At 42.6% G+C, this 17,597-nt stretch overlaps 2 protein-coding genes across 5 annotated transcripts in view; one reads left to right on the top strand and one right to left on the bottom strand.

The window, feature by feature from the left end:
• CPNE1 (copine 1) overlaps positions 1–17,597 on the top strand; it is a 340,171-nt gene that overhangs the window by 34,626 nt on the left and 287,948 nt on the right. The window lies entirely within an intron of this gene.
• Positions 1–17,597, bottom strand: part of PHF20 (PHD finger protein 20) — a 53,279-nt gene that overhangs the window by 16,975 nt on the left and 18,707 nt on the right. For 2 of the 4 annotated variants that reach the window (XM_075277604.1, XM_075277603.1), the window contains exons 10-13: positions 15,852–15,908; positions 10,522–10,797; positions 6,375–6,548; positions 6,107–6,193 (exon numbers count right to left, since the gene is read on the bottom strand). In XM_075277604.1, coding sequence (XP_075133705.1) covers positions 6,107–6,193; positions 6,375–6,548; positions 10,522–10,797; positions 15,852–15,908 — 594 coding nt within the window. The remainder of the gene's footprint in view (positions 1–6,106; positions 6,194–6,374; positions 6,549–10,521; positions 10,798–15,851; positions 15,909–17,597) is intronic. The other 2 variants (XM_075277605.1, XM_075277606.1) reach the window with 2 other exon arrangements.

Here is a 17,597-nt window from a genome sequence, read left to right as displayed (position 1 = left end):
GAAGGGAACTTGAAAGGCCTCTCTAATAAAACCCCCCGAAAGTCACCCCATTCTAAAAACTGCACTCCTGAAAGAATCCAAAACAGCAGTTAGAAAGTTTCTTAACCCTTTCAGCATTTCACAGCAATTACAACAAAATGGAGGTCAAATTTACATTTTTCAATTTCTGTCACTAATAAATTCATTTAGCCCTAGAATTTACACATTTACTAAGGGTTAAAGGAGAAACTGCACTGCACATATTGTTACACAATTTCTCCCGAACACGACAATACCCCATATGTGCTGGTACCCTAATGTACGGGCACACGGTCGCTCTCAGAGCGGATGGAGCGCTAATTTGATTTTGTAGGCCAGATTTTGCTACAATCCTTTTCAGGCACCATGTCCCGTTTGCAGAGCCCCCAAGGTGCCAAAACAGTGGAAACCCCCAAAATGTCACCCCATTTTGGAAACTAGACCCCTCAAGGAATTTATCAAGGGGTATAGTGAGCCCTTTGACCCTACAGGAGTGTAGCAGAATTGGCCCAACAAAAGGAAAAGTAACATTTTTTGCTCTAAAATGTTGCTTTAACCCCAAATTTTGCATTTCCACAAGGGGTTAAAAGAGAAAATGCACCCCACAAATTGTCAAGCATTTTCTCCCAACTACAGAAATGCCCCATATGTGGATGTAAAATGATCTATGGGCACGCTGTGAGGTCCAGAGCGGAAGGAGCGCTATTGGGATTTTGGAGGGCAAATTTAGCTGGAATGTGTTTCAGGCACCATGTTGCATTTGGAGAGCCCATGAAGTGCCAGAACAGTGGAAACCCCCCACAAATGACCCCATTTTGGAAACTAGACCCCTCAAGGAATTTATCAAGGGGTATAGTGAGCACTTGGACCCTACAGGTGTTTCACAGATTTTTTTACCATTGAGATGTGAAAATGAAAAATTATTTTTATAATAAAATGTCACTGTAGCCCCAAATTTTTCATCTTCACAAGGGGTTAAAGGAAAAATTGCACCCCACATTTTGTTCCACAGTTTCTCCCGAACACGACAATACCCCATATGTGCTGGTACCCTAATGTACGGGCACACGGTCGCTCTCAGAGCGGATGGAGCGCTAATTTGATTTTGTAGGCCAGATTTTGCTACAATCCTTTTCAGGCACCATGTCCCGTTTGCAGAGCCCCCAAGGTGCCAAAACAGTGGAAACCCCCAAAATGTCACCCCATTTTGGAAACTAGACCCCTCAAGGAATTTATCAAGGGGTATAGTGAGCCCTTTGACCCTACAGGAGTGTAGCAGAATTGGCCCAACAAAAGGAAAAGTAACATTTTTTGCTCTAAAATGTTGCTTTAACCCCAAATTTTGCATTTCCACAAGGGGTTAAAAGAGAAAATGCACCCCACAAATTGTCAAGCATTTTCTCCCAACTACAGAAATGCCCCACATGTGGACGTAAAGTGATGTATGGTCACACAGTGGGAGAGAACAATAGTTGGAGGGTAAATTTGGCTGTAATTGATTTTAGCTACCATGTCACATTTGCAGAGGCCTTGAAGTGGCAAAACAGTGAAAACCCCCAAAAATGTGACCCCATTTTGGAAACTAGACCCCTCAGGAAAATTATTAAGCGGCATAGTTAACACTTGGACCCTATAGGAGTTGCAAAAAATAATTAACTATTGGGATGTGAAAATGGAAAATTTCCTTTTTTACAATAAAATGTTGCTTTAACCCCAAATTTTGCATTTCCACAAGGGGTTAAAAGAGAAAATGCACCCCACAAATTGTCAAGCATTTTCTCCCAACTACAGAAATGCCCCACATGTGGACGTAAAGTGATGTATGGTCACACAGTGGGAGAGAACAATAGTTGGAGGGTAAATTTGGCTGTAATTGATTTTAGCTACCATGTCACATTTGCAGAGGCCTTGAAGTGCCAAAAAAGTGAAAGCCCCCCAAAATGTGACCCCATTTTGGAAACTAGACCCCTTGAGTTCAGTGACTTCAGTGTTAAATTACACCCCTTAAAAAATTACCAAGATGCATAGCAAACATTTGGATGCAACTCGTATGACAATAATTTAGTTTCCAGAAATTATTGCATAACCGGATGAAAGTAAATCTTTGCAGAGTACGTGATGGTATAAGGAGGCGATATTCCATGGAAAATAAATTCTAAAATTAATATTCCATGGAAGTGTGGAATAATCTAAAGCACTCCTTTATGCACAGGCCAGGTTTATCAGGGCAGGTGTCACACTGATACGTGGTGTATTTACTTATTCCTCTTTTGTAACACACTCTGCATCTTTTTTGGCTTTTCCCTTTCTTTGCAGTTTGGGGGATTTCACCGGGAAAATGTTGCCCTGGTACTATACGGGAACCTTGAGTTTCAGAAGTACTGGGGCCTGGCACTTCTAGGTCCCCAAATATCAGGATCTTGATAATTGTCTCCTGAAACTCAAGGAAAGTTCCTGTGTGGCCTGCACATCGTGATAGCACGTAAGAGTTATACAATGCCATCTGAACCATGTGCACGGCCAGCTTTTTGTACCACTTACTTGTTTTTCTCATGGCACTGTAGGGCTTTAGGACTTGATCAGATAGATCAACCCCTCCCATGTACCTATTGTATGCCAGGATGCAGTCTGGCTTGGAGACAGTGGTACTGGTGCCACGCACAGGGACAGAGGTGCTGCCGCTGCCATGAATTGTGGTCAGTACAAGGACATCCCTCTTGTCCTTATACTTGACCAGCAGCATATTTTCATTGCAGACGGCACTACTCTCACCCTTTCTGAGGCGCTGCTCAATATGTGCCCTAGGGAGGCCTCTTTGATTTCTGCGCACAGTCCCACAAGCTGCAGTTCCTCTGGAACTCAGGGACCTAAAGAGTGGGATGCTGGTGTAAAAGTTATCCACATAAAGGTGATAACCCTTGTCCAGCAGTGGGTGCAGCAAATCCCACACTATTTTCCCACTAACTCCTAGGATTGGGGGGCAGTCTGGGGGCTCAATCCTTGTGTCCCTTCCTTCATACACCCTTAATTTATAAGTGTATCCTGAGCTGCTCTCACACAGCTTGTACATTTTAATGCCATACCGTGCCCGCTTACTGGGCAAGTATTGGCGGAATTTTAGCCTCCCTTTGAAACTGATCAGAGACTCATCAATTGCAATGTTCTGATCAGGGATGTAGGACTCTGCAAATTTGGTGCTAAAGTGGTTAATGACTGGCCTAACTTTGTATAAGCGGTCAAAATTTGGAGCATCTTGGGGCGGGCACTGGGAATTATCATTGTAATGAAGGAATTTTAGGATGCTTTCAAACCGCTTCCTGGACATAGCCATTCGATGGATTGGAGTGTTGTACAATACATCTGTACTCCAATACTGACGAATTTTAGGTTTTTTCACTATGCCCATATGCAGAATAAGACCCCAGAAAATCTTCATTTCTGCTGCATTTACTGGGGTCCAGTTCTGGGGCCTGGCATAGGAAGAGGTGGCGTTTCGTTCTATGAATTGTTGGGCGTATAAATTAGTGTGAGCCACCATCAATTCTACAAACTCATCAGAGAAAAAGATTTTGAAAAAGTCAATTTCTCTGAAGCCCTCAGTCTCAATTTGTATTCCTGACCGGGCTACAAAGTCAGGAAGCTGAGGTTCTAAATTTTCTGGGGCTGGCGTCCACATGGGCTCTACAGGTGTGGCAACTAAATCAGCAATTGTTCTGGGGCGCCTCCTTTGGGGTTGCTCATCACTGGATGAGGAGGAGGAGGAGGAGGAAGAAGAGGAAAAATAAAGGAATGGGGCATTTTCCTCTTCTCCCTCACTAGCGGTATCAGTGTCAGAGGCCAGTATGGCGTACGCCTCTTCTACTGAAAACCTTCTTTGGGATGATTGGGACTGTTGGGACATTTTTGTGTGTGTGTGGTGTTTTACTTGAGTAACTTTATTTCTTGAAACTTTATTGAAAATCAAAGTGTGGTGTGTGTGTTGTGCTTTAACACGTGTATTTTATGTAAAAAAAAAAAAGAAAAGAAAGAAACCCTTCTCTTCTAGCTAAAATTTAGAATACAGATATTCTAACTACTATTAGAGGAAAAAAAAAACCTGTGCCAAAAAGTACAGATGGGATCAGTAACGTTTACTTGTTACTGATCAGTGCACAGAGTTTAGCAAAAAGAAAAAAAAAAAAAAAAAAAAAGAGATCCTTTCTTCTAACTAAAATTGAACAGAAAAAAATATAGACAGAGATGTATCTATATTTTTTCCACTAACTAGAAAAAAACTGCGCCAAAAAGTATAGATCTGATTAGTAACGTTAATTTGTTACTGATCAGTGCACAGCGTAAAAAAAAAAGTTCCTTTCTTCTAACTAAAATTGAACAGAAAAAAATATAGACAGAGATGTATCTATATTTTTTCCACTAACTAGAAAAAAAACTGAGAATAGCCAAAAAGGGCTTTCCCCCCTAAAAAAAAAATCTGCTGGTAAGGTGAAATTCACCAGTAGCTAGCAAGGAGGGGGGATGATCTGCACAGATGTAAAGGTGCAGTGCCAGACGTTCAATTTGGTCAGGAAAGGGTGGTGAGGGCAGGGAGGGGAGGGGAGGGAGGGAGGTGATGGGATGAGACGGGGCAGAGATCTGGGAGATTTGGGATGGATAAACACGTCTGGCACACGTGAAGGACGGCTGGAGGTCTGATGCAAGAATCTGCTGGTGACAGATGCAAGAATCGCAGTGGTAACGCAGGTAACAGACAATCGCACAGAGAGACGGCTCACAGGAGGTCTGCTCTGCTCAAATTCCCGGGGGAACTGACGTGAGCAAAGCAGTGACCTGGCATTTACCCTGCCCTACAAGCCTGCGATTGGTTGATTTGCTGTGACAGATGCAAGTCAACCAATCACGACATCTGGGGGGTGGCACAACTGTACACCCCCCCCCAAACACTCGACAGCAATTGGTGCTATGCACAGCACCAATCTCTATCACTTTTACATTAACCTGTCGGCACAGATCCAATGATCTGCGCCGATCTTTGCCAGCAAACTGAAATTGAACGATCTGAATTGATCGGTCAATTGCAGCGATCTACATGGCAGGGAGGGAGTTAAACCTCCCGATTCATATAAAGAATGTTGTCTGCTGTCATGGACAGCAGTAACCTTCTTAAAGTTTCCTTGTCTTTAGACACGGAGACTGTTTATGTCCATGAGGTAATAGTACCTCATTGGTCCTTAAGCACCAGACATCCATGAGGTACTATTACCTCATGGGTCGCCAAGGGGTTAAAGTATTTATAGTGATCGCTTTCAACAAATAACTGTTTAGAAGGGAAGGAGGCCGGCTTATTTTTCTACATTCAACATGTCTGTCTGGTTATTTGTGAGAAATCTAACAAAGAACACAAACACTCTTAAAACTATTTTCTGTGCCAAGTCCCAAATATTAAACCTGCTGAGGTCTGACACCTACACACCAACAGAGGTTTTCAGCAGCTGATACAGAGAATGTAGCAGGAGGCAGACAGCTCTGTTCTCTGTGTAACAGTACAAATGAAAAAATATATCTTTGTACTGTATTAGCCAGCAGATATGAAATGTAGAGAGTCCTCAGTAGTTGATAGTAGAGATGAGCGAACACTATTCGAATAGCACGCTCCCATAGAAAAGAATGGACGTAGCCAGCACGTGGGGGGCTTAAGCGACCGGCCGCCGGCAAAGTCTACGTGCCGGCCGCTTCCATTCATTTCTATGGGAGCGTGCTATTCGGAACGGCTGTTCCAAATAGTGTTCGCTCATCTCTAGTTGATACCATTTTTAATGGCTAACAACAAATGATGCAACTTGGGTCCCATTCGAATGAATAGTAACTGATCTGAAGTGCCTGGTCTGGCCACTACACAAAAAAAAACAGAATGCTTCCTGCGTCATTCTCTGTGCATCAGCTGCTGATCTATGAGGTATCAGGAGTTGAAACCTCAGTCTTGGAATTGATGACTCTCCCTTAAGATAGGTCAACAACATTTTTAGTTCAGGAAACCCCTTTAGCAATTAAAAAAATAAAATAATAATCTAAAATACTTGACACTAGTTACCTGACTTTGTTCTTTTTTTCTTCTTTTTCTTCTTCTTTGATTTAAGGCTCAAAAGGTCTTTAATCTTTTCCTTTACTTTATCTTTAACTGTGAAAAAATTTGGAACGTTAAATGATATACTATAAGACAATGTGAGGACAACAGTTTGGTAACAAAACCCCTTAAAGCCGCATTCCCCCATGGGAGTTACAGTATCAGCCGTAATCTTAATTAATCTTCTAGGTTTCTATGATTTTAATAAGGACTATTTTTAATAAGTTGCCCTTACCGCTATCTGAGCCCTTCTCTGGCTTGCGACACGACTTCTGAATTTGATTCTCTTTGCTCTTCTCTTTTAGCGTAGGCCTCTGAACATTCGAGCTATTCGTGGCTGGGCTCGAGTGCCGCCTCTTCTCAGGACCATCATGAGGTGAGCTCCGCAGAGAAATCTGAAATGGGGGGTCTAAAGAAATCATGGGGGGGGGGGGGTTGGGGGTCATAAAAGATTGGTTATCAAGCAGTGGTTTCATACAGAGAAAGAAGCGAACAGACACATGAACTGACGGGACTAAGACAGAACAAACATTTATCATGCTTCATTGTACTCAAACCAAGGTTGAGACCATCAGGCGGAAGTGCTGGAAGTTTTAACTTAGACAAAAATCGCAGTCTAGAATCACTGAACGAACTAAAACATATAGTCAGCGACCATGCCATCATTGCTGAAGGTGGTTGAACTATGTAACACTGGCGCTCTATTCATTTCTCAAAAAACATGCAATGTAAAGCAAGTCACACCATATAAGAAGTGAAAAATAAGCAGCAATTGCAATGACTGGGTAAAATAACTACTCATTGGTGATCACTCACAAGCACAGATGAAATAGAGTTAACCCGAACTTCTGCCATTGGTGAACCTACTTTTTCAATTACTTTTCATTGTTTCTTGTGATAAGATATTGCACTGCTACAGTTTCACCAATTGCAGACGTTCAGGTTCACCCTGTTACATCTGTATGTACCCCTGGACACATGGAACAAAGAGTTAGCAGCCAATATTCAGTCAAAGAGCATAAGATACCAGGCAGCACAGTAACCATACATACGGTGAGCAACAAATAACCAGCAGGGAAATATGTTGCCCTATATACGGGCCTATAGGAAGCGGCCAGCTGCCCTTACTACTGATCACCAAGTCCAAGAGAAAAAAAAAAAAAAAGTAATCCAGCTATTATGTTTTACAGATTTAGTACAACGCGTATTAAAAATAAATAAATCTGTATCCAAAAAAAGGATTTAGGCCATGTGGACCATAAACATATTAGATCTGATTCAACTAACCTCCATGGATGCCTCTTCCAAAAACAGAGCCACACCTGCTTTATAGCTTGCATGTGGTATGACAACTATGTCCCATTTACTTCAACATGAACCAGCAGCAATCCCAGGCCTGACCCATACGATACAGGAATTGTAATTTATACTGCTTTGGGACAAATGGCCCATTATCCCCATACAACCTAGTACAGGAGGCCTAAGGCGGTGGAGAGCTGGACAGCTAAGGCTACATTCACAATTGCAAAGCCCATCTGAAATTGCAGATGATAATGTACTGCTTTTTCGTCCAGTTAAGTCCGGGAGAATCCGCAGATACCAGACTGACCCTATTCTAGTCAAATGGGACCCTCAAACTGTTCAGTTCATTTAAAGGATGTGTTCAGTTTCAGAAAACTATTGAGAGACAAATGTTAAATGTTTGTATAATTAAAAGTTCTACAATTTTTCTGTATCCTTTTCTGTGTCAATTCACCATTTTTTTTTTTTTTTTTTTTTTTTTTAAAATTAAGATCTATGCTTGGGGGTCATTCATTCTGCTTAGTTCCAGTGAAAGATGGACAGGCCCCCGGCCACGTGAGGAGGGACAGGCCCCCCGGCCACGTGAGGAGGGACAGGCCCCCCGGCCACGCTATAGTCACACAGTAATCAGACATATTCCTGGTAAAAAGCTGTACATCTGTGTCCATCACAAGACCAAGGACTCCACTGGGACTAAACAAAATGAATGACAGCAAGCAGAGATCTAGAAAACTGAGGAATTGATAAAGAAATTATATTGGAAAATTGTACATTTTTTCATTTACAAAATATTTCCTGGAGCTGGAAAACCCCCTTTAAGCAGTTCTTCTGGTCCTACAATGGACCAAAAGAGATGTGAATGCTATCTTATACAGATACTTGACAAAGCAGCCAAGGTGACATGGTTATTTTTGTTCACGTTCCTCATTATTTATACTCTAAAAAGTTATTACACAGTCCTCTGACGTTTAGAGGAAGATCTCTACAAAATATATAATTTTTTTTTTTACAGATTTTAAACACCAGCCCTACAGACACAACATCAGAATGGTGCCAAATGCTGAAGAAAGACCATTACTTTTAGGGCAGCATCCAGCCTTCTCCCCACTGAACTAATACCGTCCACCACTACTGCACAGAGTAATAGTCACGGCTCACTATGATGATTTTAAAGAGGAGCCAATGGAAAACCAAAGCCCCTGTTCTAATGGACTCCGCCTGACCATGTAATACATAATGCTCCATGGTTTATTTTATATACAGGGAACGTGCTGTCAGCCATGTCACAGCCTAACCTGCAGTACTCCCCTGACTGTCAGGGTAGCTTTCACTGGAGAAGTACTTTAACATCAGAAATATATTTTTTCATAAATCTAAGTACTAGAGCCTCTACCTTCTCTCTCCAGACCATTAAGTGTGCAGTATAACCCAAGCCCTAGAATCTGTATTCTGCCTCTAAGGGCATATTCACAGAGTAAATTCAGCAGTGAGTGAGGCAGATTCCACCTCAAAATCAGCACCAATTTCCATAATGAAACTACCTCCCATTTAATGGGAAGGCGAAGACCAAAGCAGGACACTTCCAAAACAAGCTCAATCTCGCTGCAGAATGTGCAGCACAAGACTCTCTGCTCAGAAGCCAGGCTTTAATAAAGGCCCCGACAGGTGCAAAGTACAGCCGATATATGAAGAAGCTCCGGCTTATTCATAAATAAGTTGCATGCCCATGCGCCAGTATGAAGCTCTATTAGGGCTAGTTCATACGGGGGGAAAACGGTCAGGATTTTGACGCGGAATCCACGTCAAAATCCTGATTTAAAAAAAAAAAATAAAATATGCCTTCCATTGAAATCAATGGGATCTGGTCATTTCCTCCTTGCTCACGGAAATAAGAAGCAAGCTGCCCTTTCTTCAGGAGGATTCTGCGGCTGATTCAATCGTCTCGCGACACCACCCTCCAAGACTAGGCCCATTCATTTGGGCCTAATCCAGAGCAGAAAGCCGCAATGGGATGTCAGTGCACTGCACCGGCAACCCGTTGTGGCAGCCGTGACGGAATGTGTACACGCGGAACCCTATGTGAACTAGCCCTAACAGTTTCTGCCATAGATTTCCATTATAACTGACACCAGAAAACTGGCATGAGTTGTAATAAATATGATTGGAAAGAGACGTCCCCCACCCTGGCCCACCCCACTCCGACATTCGAACAACGTGGAGACAGAGTCATAGAACTGGGGCTGTAACACACATTTGGCTCAAGAAAAAAAAAGCAGTGTACCAAATGTGTGCCACAATATCCTCTCTATATGCCATAAAACTAACAGAGGATTGATAAACGTCTCTGTTTGTAGCTATGAAACTATGTGCTGTGAGGGTGTAGGGAGAGCAGACGTGTGTCTGCGTGTGTGTGTGTGTGTGTGTGTGTGTGTGTGGGGGAAGCATCAGAATTAGGGTTGAGCCGATCTTGAGATTTCAGGATCGATTTTAAAATCCGATTTCCAATCATTTTCCAGCCGATCACAAAATTTTCTCGATCGCCGCTCGGAATCTGATCTTTTCCAATCCCGATCCTCAACCCTAGCCAATGCTTCTCTATGGGAAAAGTCACTTGAGGGTTGAGCTGATCTTGAGATAACCTCCGGGAAAAGATCGGGATTGGAATTCCAATCGTGAAATTTACTCAGTCGCTGATCGGAATCTGATCTTTTCAGATCCCGATCGCTCAACCCTAAACAGAATAGCTCCTAGCCCTAACATCACACCACATAACAGAATATGCAAGGGATGGAGGCAAAAATATTCTTCTGCACTTGACAATTCTGCTCTGTTGACCAAGTAAATCATTTTTCTGAAATTAATATGACGGCAAACAAATTATATTCACTGCAAATAAAACAAGCAAAAAGGACAAGAGGAAAGTAAAAGCAAACAGCACTACAGGGGTAATAGACAACTAGGACAGGGAGTCACCTGTGTCTCAACCATGATCCGGTAACCATAGGACATGACTAAAAGAAAAAAAAAACTACAGTCTACACCTAAACAGAGCCACAGAACATAAAGGCGAGCAGTCTTACGCAGGGAACCAGACGTGGTGCGTCTCCTTTTGGATGTCTGCTGGCTGTTCTTTTCATGAGCTAAAGAGCCTCGTGTCTGCATATGCCTGGTCATAGGCATCTGATCCTGCTCTGACTTTTCAACTCCATGGAAATACTTCATATGATAATGCAGCAATTTGGCTTTGCGAAAGGATTTGGAGCAATCCAAAATTTTGCATTTAAACCTGTTGGCGTCCAGGTCCAAGGTCACAGCTTTGGCAGCTGGATCGTCTGGTTTCTTCAAAGTATTTGTTACTGTAAAGGACATAAAACAAGGAACAAAACAAAGAAAAAAAGAAAAGAAATAAAAAAGGAAAGTAAAATTGTAGAAGCTTAAATCATAAAGAAAGAAAAAACTAAAAGAAAAACTAAAAAAAAAGCCAACTAAAGAAAAGCTCTGAACATTAAGCCATTTATTCTGTAAGTGTAGGGAGAGTCTATAAGGCCGGGTTCACACAGAGAGCTCACGTACAATGGATCAGTCTTCACCAGTCAGGTGCTGGATGGACAAGGATTTTCTACAACATGCCCTGTTTATCAATGGGCAGAAAAAAAGAAAAAAAATCCCAACAAATTTACTCTTGACACTGGAGTCACTGGTTCCACATTTTGCAAAAGTCAGAACGGATCAGGATTTCTGTTCATATTTACACCACATAATATGAAAGTGAATGTCCAGAACTTCGCAAAACTAATGACCTATCAGGAACCAATCAGGTTGGGTCCAAAACCCAGACCCCATATGGAACAGGCGTTTTAGCCACCAGAAGCAGCTCAGTTCCTAGTGAAGTGAATTTCCCAGGGCTATGCCACAGTGTACAGAGCTCTGTACACTACATATAGCTCCCTGACTGTACTGTGGTAACATCAGGAACTGCAGCTCTGCCCCCATTCACTGGCTGAACACCAGGTTATAGACGGCTTTCCGAAGATGAAACCGCTAAACCAGGGTCTACATGTTGATACTGATGATCTATCACGTACAAAGATCTCCAACTTTGCTATGCCCTGGACATACCCATTAAGTTCACTTTGAGGAATTTGATCAGGCAGACCAGAAAAAACACAATTATAAATATCCATCTATCTGAAGCAGATCTGCCTCGAAAGTTTGTTCCAAATTTCTCTGCAAATTTTTTTTTTTTTTAAATGGCAGGATAGTGTTAACCATGACACTAGTGTCAATACATCTTAAAAATACAGTACTGCTGGCCAATTTCAGCTTAAAGCAATAGCTTGGGTATTTCTTGAAGGGGTTGTCCAGAATCTTAAAAACATGGCTGTTTCTTCCAATAATAGAACCGCAAATTTTCACAAGTTTGGTGAGGTATCACAGCATAACTCCATTCACTCAATAGAAGTCGAGCAACAATAAGAGTAGAAAATAAAATAAAATTTATATATAAATGGGGGAGGGGGGGATTATTAAGATTGATACATTGTTTCCTTGTCTTAATATTGTGCTTTAGGCTTCTGTGTCTTAATTCTGGCCCATCACAGGCTCCAGAAAAGACCTCAACCTCAGTCAGAGACTGGCATGGATTTTGGATTTACCTCCCATCAGTTTCCTGGCATGAGTTGTAGTAAACCAGACCAGAGGACAGAGATGATCGACATCTTGCAATACCTACTGGAACGGGAGTTGGAAAACTGACAATATGTGGGCAAGTGTGGCATGGATTATGAAAGAAAATCAGCAATGTCAAATTTTGGACAGCCCTTTTAACCACACCAAGCAGCTGCATGTGAACCCAGCCTATAAACAAAAGAGTACATGGAGAATCTAAAGCCTCAAAGTCTGAGAGCAACTACAACAATAAGAATAGAGTATAAAATACATATATATATATATATATATATATATATATATATATATATATATATATATATATATCCTTATGCTACAAAGCTACAGTTCTCTTCTTCAGGCTGAGTTACTACTGGACACCCCTGACTCAGACTAAGGCCTGGTTCACATCTGCATTCTGTATTCAGTTCGGGGAGTATGCTTGGCAGTTAGCAAAGAAACCACATGGACCACATAGACTATAATGGGGTCCGTGTGTTTTCCAAACAAATCGTGCAGAGAGAAAAGTACGGTACTTCAAGCAGCACTTTTCTCTCTGCATGATTTGTGCGGACACCATGTTGGAAAACACACGGACCCCATTATAGCCTTTGGGGTCTGTGTGGTTTCTTTGCTAACCGCTTTTTAATGCATTCAGTATTCCTACGCAGATGTGAATCAGGCCTAAGCCACTGTACATTAGCATTAAAGTCGATGAGATTTAGCCAAACTGACCAGGGCTGCAGATTTGTAACCCACAGCCTATACATTTCTGCTGCAGCTTTCCACTGCAAAAAGCCACGTCATTTCAGGCTGGTCTTACCACAGCAGAATTCAGACAATCCTGATGCGGATTTTCCCTGACAGAAAATTGGCAAAGTTGTCTTGTGGGAACCCGGTCTAAGATTGCCTGCTAAATCTAAGATCAATCCTAGAGAGAAGATGTTCTTAAACCACTTGCAAGACAACCTGTGGGTAAGGGCACAAGTGCCAACTGCCTTGGAGTGCTAGCAGGATCAACAGTATGACATACATATTCTCCATAGTGTCTTATAGCCGGCAACCGATAAAGCTTACATGGCTCCAGCTCATGCACATGGACCCGTCCTACTATGGATATGGATACCTAAGCTGCATTTGTCAACAACTCACTTAAAGCTGCTGGCCAAATTATGTTAAGAAGGGTTTTCTAGCCCCAAATGTAGGTTTATATTGAAGGCTTGTCTATAGGAGAGTCATCAGTAGGTCATCTGTGGGTGGCTAATACCAGGCCCCTGCACAGATCAGTTACTTGTGCTAAAATCTACTGCAGTCTCAACAGTCAAGTATTCCTTCCCCCATTGCTTGAATAGAACAGACTACAACCACTCCCTGTACATTGCATTATATTACGGTGCATGGAAACTGCAAGAACAGCGGATTTGGACAAGGTTCATGTGTTAGATCGCCACAGATCACATATTGATGACTATCCTGTGGATAGGTCATCCATATAAATCATATATTTGAGGCTGGAAATTCTTACTACCTAGTGAAGTAGCAGAGATCAGCTGCCATGTTTATTGTGTTCAACTGTGGCCATCTCTGCCTGTTACTACTACCCAAAATTAGAGATGAGCGAACACTGTTTGGATCAGCCGATCCGAACAGCACGCACCCATAAAAATGAATGGAAGCACCTGTGACGCTGACTTTGCCGGTGTCACAGGTGCTTCCATTCATTACTATGGGTGCGTGCTGTTCGGATCAGCTGATCCGAACAGTGTTCGCTGATCTCTACCCAAAATCATGTATATGTTACCTAGCACACAAAACACTTGCTGAGAGAACTGAAGTGGTTCAGAGAAGTTTCGGTGGTTTGTTCCGCCCCTGCAGAGAAGCAGCAATACCATGTACTCTGCTAGAATCAATGAGCTGGCCATTAACTTGATGGACATATCCCTTTTTAACCCAAGTTTCACAGGGCTGTATTTAAAAATAAATAAAAAAAGTTCTGGCCAACTGGGTACTTGTGTTGCTGTTGGTACGGATCAGCAGCTGTAACACGTCAGGAAATGGATCTGTATGAAAGGCCTACACTGAAACTTTTGTACTAAGTTGGAGCAGAGTCCTGCAGACTACTATTTTAAGTGGTTTATTAGAAAACCTATCATCATTGCCACCGCCCTGTCCACCACCGACTGACAGCTTTCTCCTCATTACTGTGGATAGTGAGAGCCGTCAATCAGTGGCTGGGGGAGGGGGCAGCGCCTTATGGATATATGGGACTGCAGCCTGACTGTATTTAGCTGTTGCAGCAGTATGCCAAAGCAAACAGTCACCCTGGTTAACAATACTATATGCCACCCTCAAAGAAAGCAGCATGACAAGGAGGACAGGTTCTCTAGACTATATCAACTACATAATAAATGCTTAGCAATACAGATGTTGTACAATACAAATTAAAAGGGGTCGTCCAAGATTTATTGTTATGATCTTTCCGTAGGATAGGCCATAAATATACGATTGGTGAGAGATGGCCATGCCCCCACCCAACCCCCGCATTGATCAGCTGAGCCGTAGAAACAGTACCCGGTCACTGAAGTCACTGGAAGGACATCTGCAGTGACAGTACCCACAGCAAACTGCTTCTGACTGGGTCTGTGCTTGCATTGTTTGGGCGTCAAAAGACTTCCCTATACTAGCCCCTCCATCGAATAGCCGGTTAGGGCCTATCCTAAATACAGGCCATATTTATTTAAAAAATAAAAAACATGGACAACCCCTTTAACAGACGTCAATAATTCCCATTCAATGGGACCGCTTCAAACATGTGGATCACATTGGGCATGTTGAATATGAGCAGGCCCAACCACCACCAGAGGAGTCTGATAGAGGCCTAATCCGTTCTCCCCATTGAGAAAACATCCACACTTGGCTACGTGTGCATATGCCTTGCATGGACAGGAGGAATAGATCTTTGGCTACCTGTACGCGGTTTTCTTACCGCTGTAATACCGGCATGTTTGAGCTTCTGAATTATTACCACCATAACTGAACCTTCCACAGGTCTAATGGATTAAACTTCTGCCATTACAGGATTTTATGGCAATTAAGTTCTAGTTCTTATGGAATCTGATGGACATCTGAAAACAGCATTGACTGAAGCAAAAACTCTAAGGGTTTGCGCTAATGGTTTTCTGGGTTAGCAGATATTGATGACCTATATGAGATTAGAGGGGACTGCAACAACTGGAACCCCCCACAGATCAGATTTTCCCAGCAGCAGCAGCACAGCTCGTCTTCACAGTATACCAAGCACAGCGCCATGGATAAGATAGTGGCAGTGCCTGGTAACGCAGCTCCATCCATTTCTCTTGACAGCAGTCACTAAGAACACCCTTGAACGGTTGGGAGGCCAGAAATAAGACCCCTACCAATCGGATACTGCTGGCGTATCCAAAGTATAGGTCATCCATATTGCTTGACCTGAAAAACCCCTTTAAATGTCTAGGAATACATCCATTTCATTTTCTTGTAAATAGAAGCACTAAGTATAGGCAGCCAGTAATAAATAAGAAGTTATAGAAGATCTATAGATAAAGTGATGCAATAAAGCGTGCCATTGGTGGAAGAACAGCAGCATTACTTAAAGAGTTGTGTGCACAATTTAGATTTTAGGCCACTAGATTTCTATAGGGCATATATATATTCTTCACACAGAGTGTATACATGTGCAAAGCAATTAAGCAAAGAGTCTTACAAGGTTCTCTGCTGAATTTAGCAGAATTGTCAGATCGTGGATTCCGCTTCATAGGAGCTAGGGGAAAAACCCAGACAAAGAAATTAGCACGGATGCTACAAGGCGCGGCATTTATTAGTAGTGACGTACATTGTAAGAGTAGTCTGGTCCTTGTATTCTCATTATGTAAGCGCTGCCTTTAACAGAATTGGCCAGAGGTCAAATGTTTTTTTCCTGCCTTTGGCCATATGAAAAGAGGGTGTCCCAACTAGATAATGGAATGAAGATGGCAAACTAGGCCCCAGCCCTGATGCACTTGCATATAGAGATGACTGTCTGAGCATCGCTCCATCATTTTGTGGCCACAAAGGCATGTTTCTATTCATTAAGAGGCCCTTACATGGCACGATTATTGGTTTAGGAGACATTTAAGACTACTTTTAAAAGAATTTTCTTGTAGTTTTCTTGGGGTGGGGGGGTGCTGTAAAAACAACTAACTGACCCCTCTAAGCCACCCATGTTCCATCCAAGCTCCTGCTCTACTCCCTGTCAAGCTTGGTCCTCTCTCAGGAAAGAAGATCACATTACATCTAAACACGTGACCAGAGGGGCCAGTCCCTGACAACGGGGATGATGTAGTCAAGAACTGTGACTAAATCGCATTTACCACCACGTAGGCCAAGCTTTCCCAAAACACAGGGCTGGACGTAGGCTTGACCATAGGCAGCTTAGAGGATTGAGTATTTGTTAAGATATAGTAAATGTATTGTAACGTCGTCCGTGTGCAGGTCGTATTTTGCAGACTGCGGTGACAATTGTACTGACTGCATCATTTATTTCTCTTACGCTAGGTTCACACCTGCGTTCATGTCTCCGTTCTATGGTTTCCGTCTTCTGCATGGCAGAAGACGGAAACCATAGACCGGGTCCGGCCGTGCGCGGCGGTGAGCGTTTTAGGCTCTCCGCCGCGAAACCGGATTTTTTAATCCGGACACAGAGTAGTGCATGTCCGACTCTGTGTCCGGATTATAAAACCCGGTTTCGCGGCGGAGAGCGCAAAACACTCACCGCCGCTCACGGCCGGACAGCTTTCTCACCCATTCAAATGAATGGGTGAGAAAGTCTCCTGCAGGCTTCCGTCTCCTGCATCTGTTTTATGCAGGAAACGGAAACCTGCAATAAGGACAGATGAACGCAGATGTGAACGAGCCCTTACTTGTATAGCACCGACATATTCCACAGCGATTTACAGACCTCGTCAAAGATGATGTAGTGAACAGCTGAGTTTGGGAAATATGGCCTGCACATGGACAGGACTGTTGAGTGATTTTTTAAATTTTCTTTTTTAAATTCCTAAACATCCCCTTTAAAGAGACATTAATTGTTTTTGTCATCTTCAATTGCTGTAATATGGGGAATCATAACTTCTAGTTTAAGGGGTTATCCAGGATTAAAAACACAAAAAACAAACCACAGCTGTATTCTTTCAGACAGGGATCCATTGGCTCTGCAGTAACGTGCCCGTTGGTGACATGGCCATGTGACCGCTCAGCCCCATTCCAACAAGAGAAAATGAGCACGATCTGAAATAAAGCCGCTATGTTATCTAATCCCGGATAACCTCACTATTTACATATACCGGTAGTCAAAATTATTACATACCATCACATTTGTACACCACAGTCTGATAACCTTATATCACACCGATTGAAACAATTACTAAAACATGTTGATAACCCCCAACACAGATGGTTAGTGGTGCAATAT

The sequence above is a fragment of the Leptodactylus fuscus genome, chromosome 6, assembly GCF_031893055.1.
Source record: "Leptodactylus fuscus isolate aLepFus1 chromosome 6, aLepFus1.hap2, whole genome shotgun sequence".
Classification (NCBI taxonomy): Eukaryota; Metazoa; Chordata; class Amphibia; order Anura; family Leptodactylidae; genus Leptodactylus; species Leptodactylus fuscus.
Note: the sequence above shows the minus strand (reverse complement) of the source record. Positions and strands in the feature narration are given on the sequence as shown.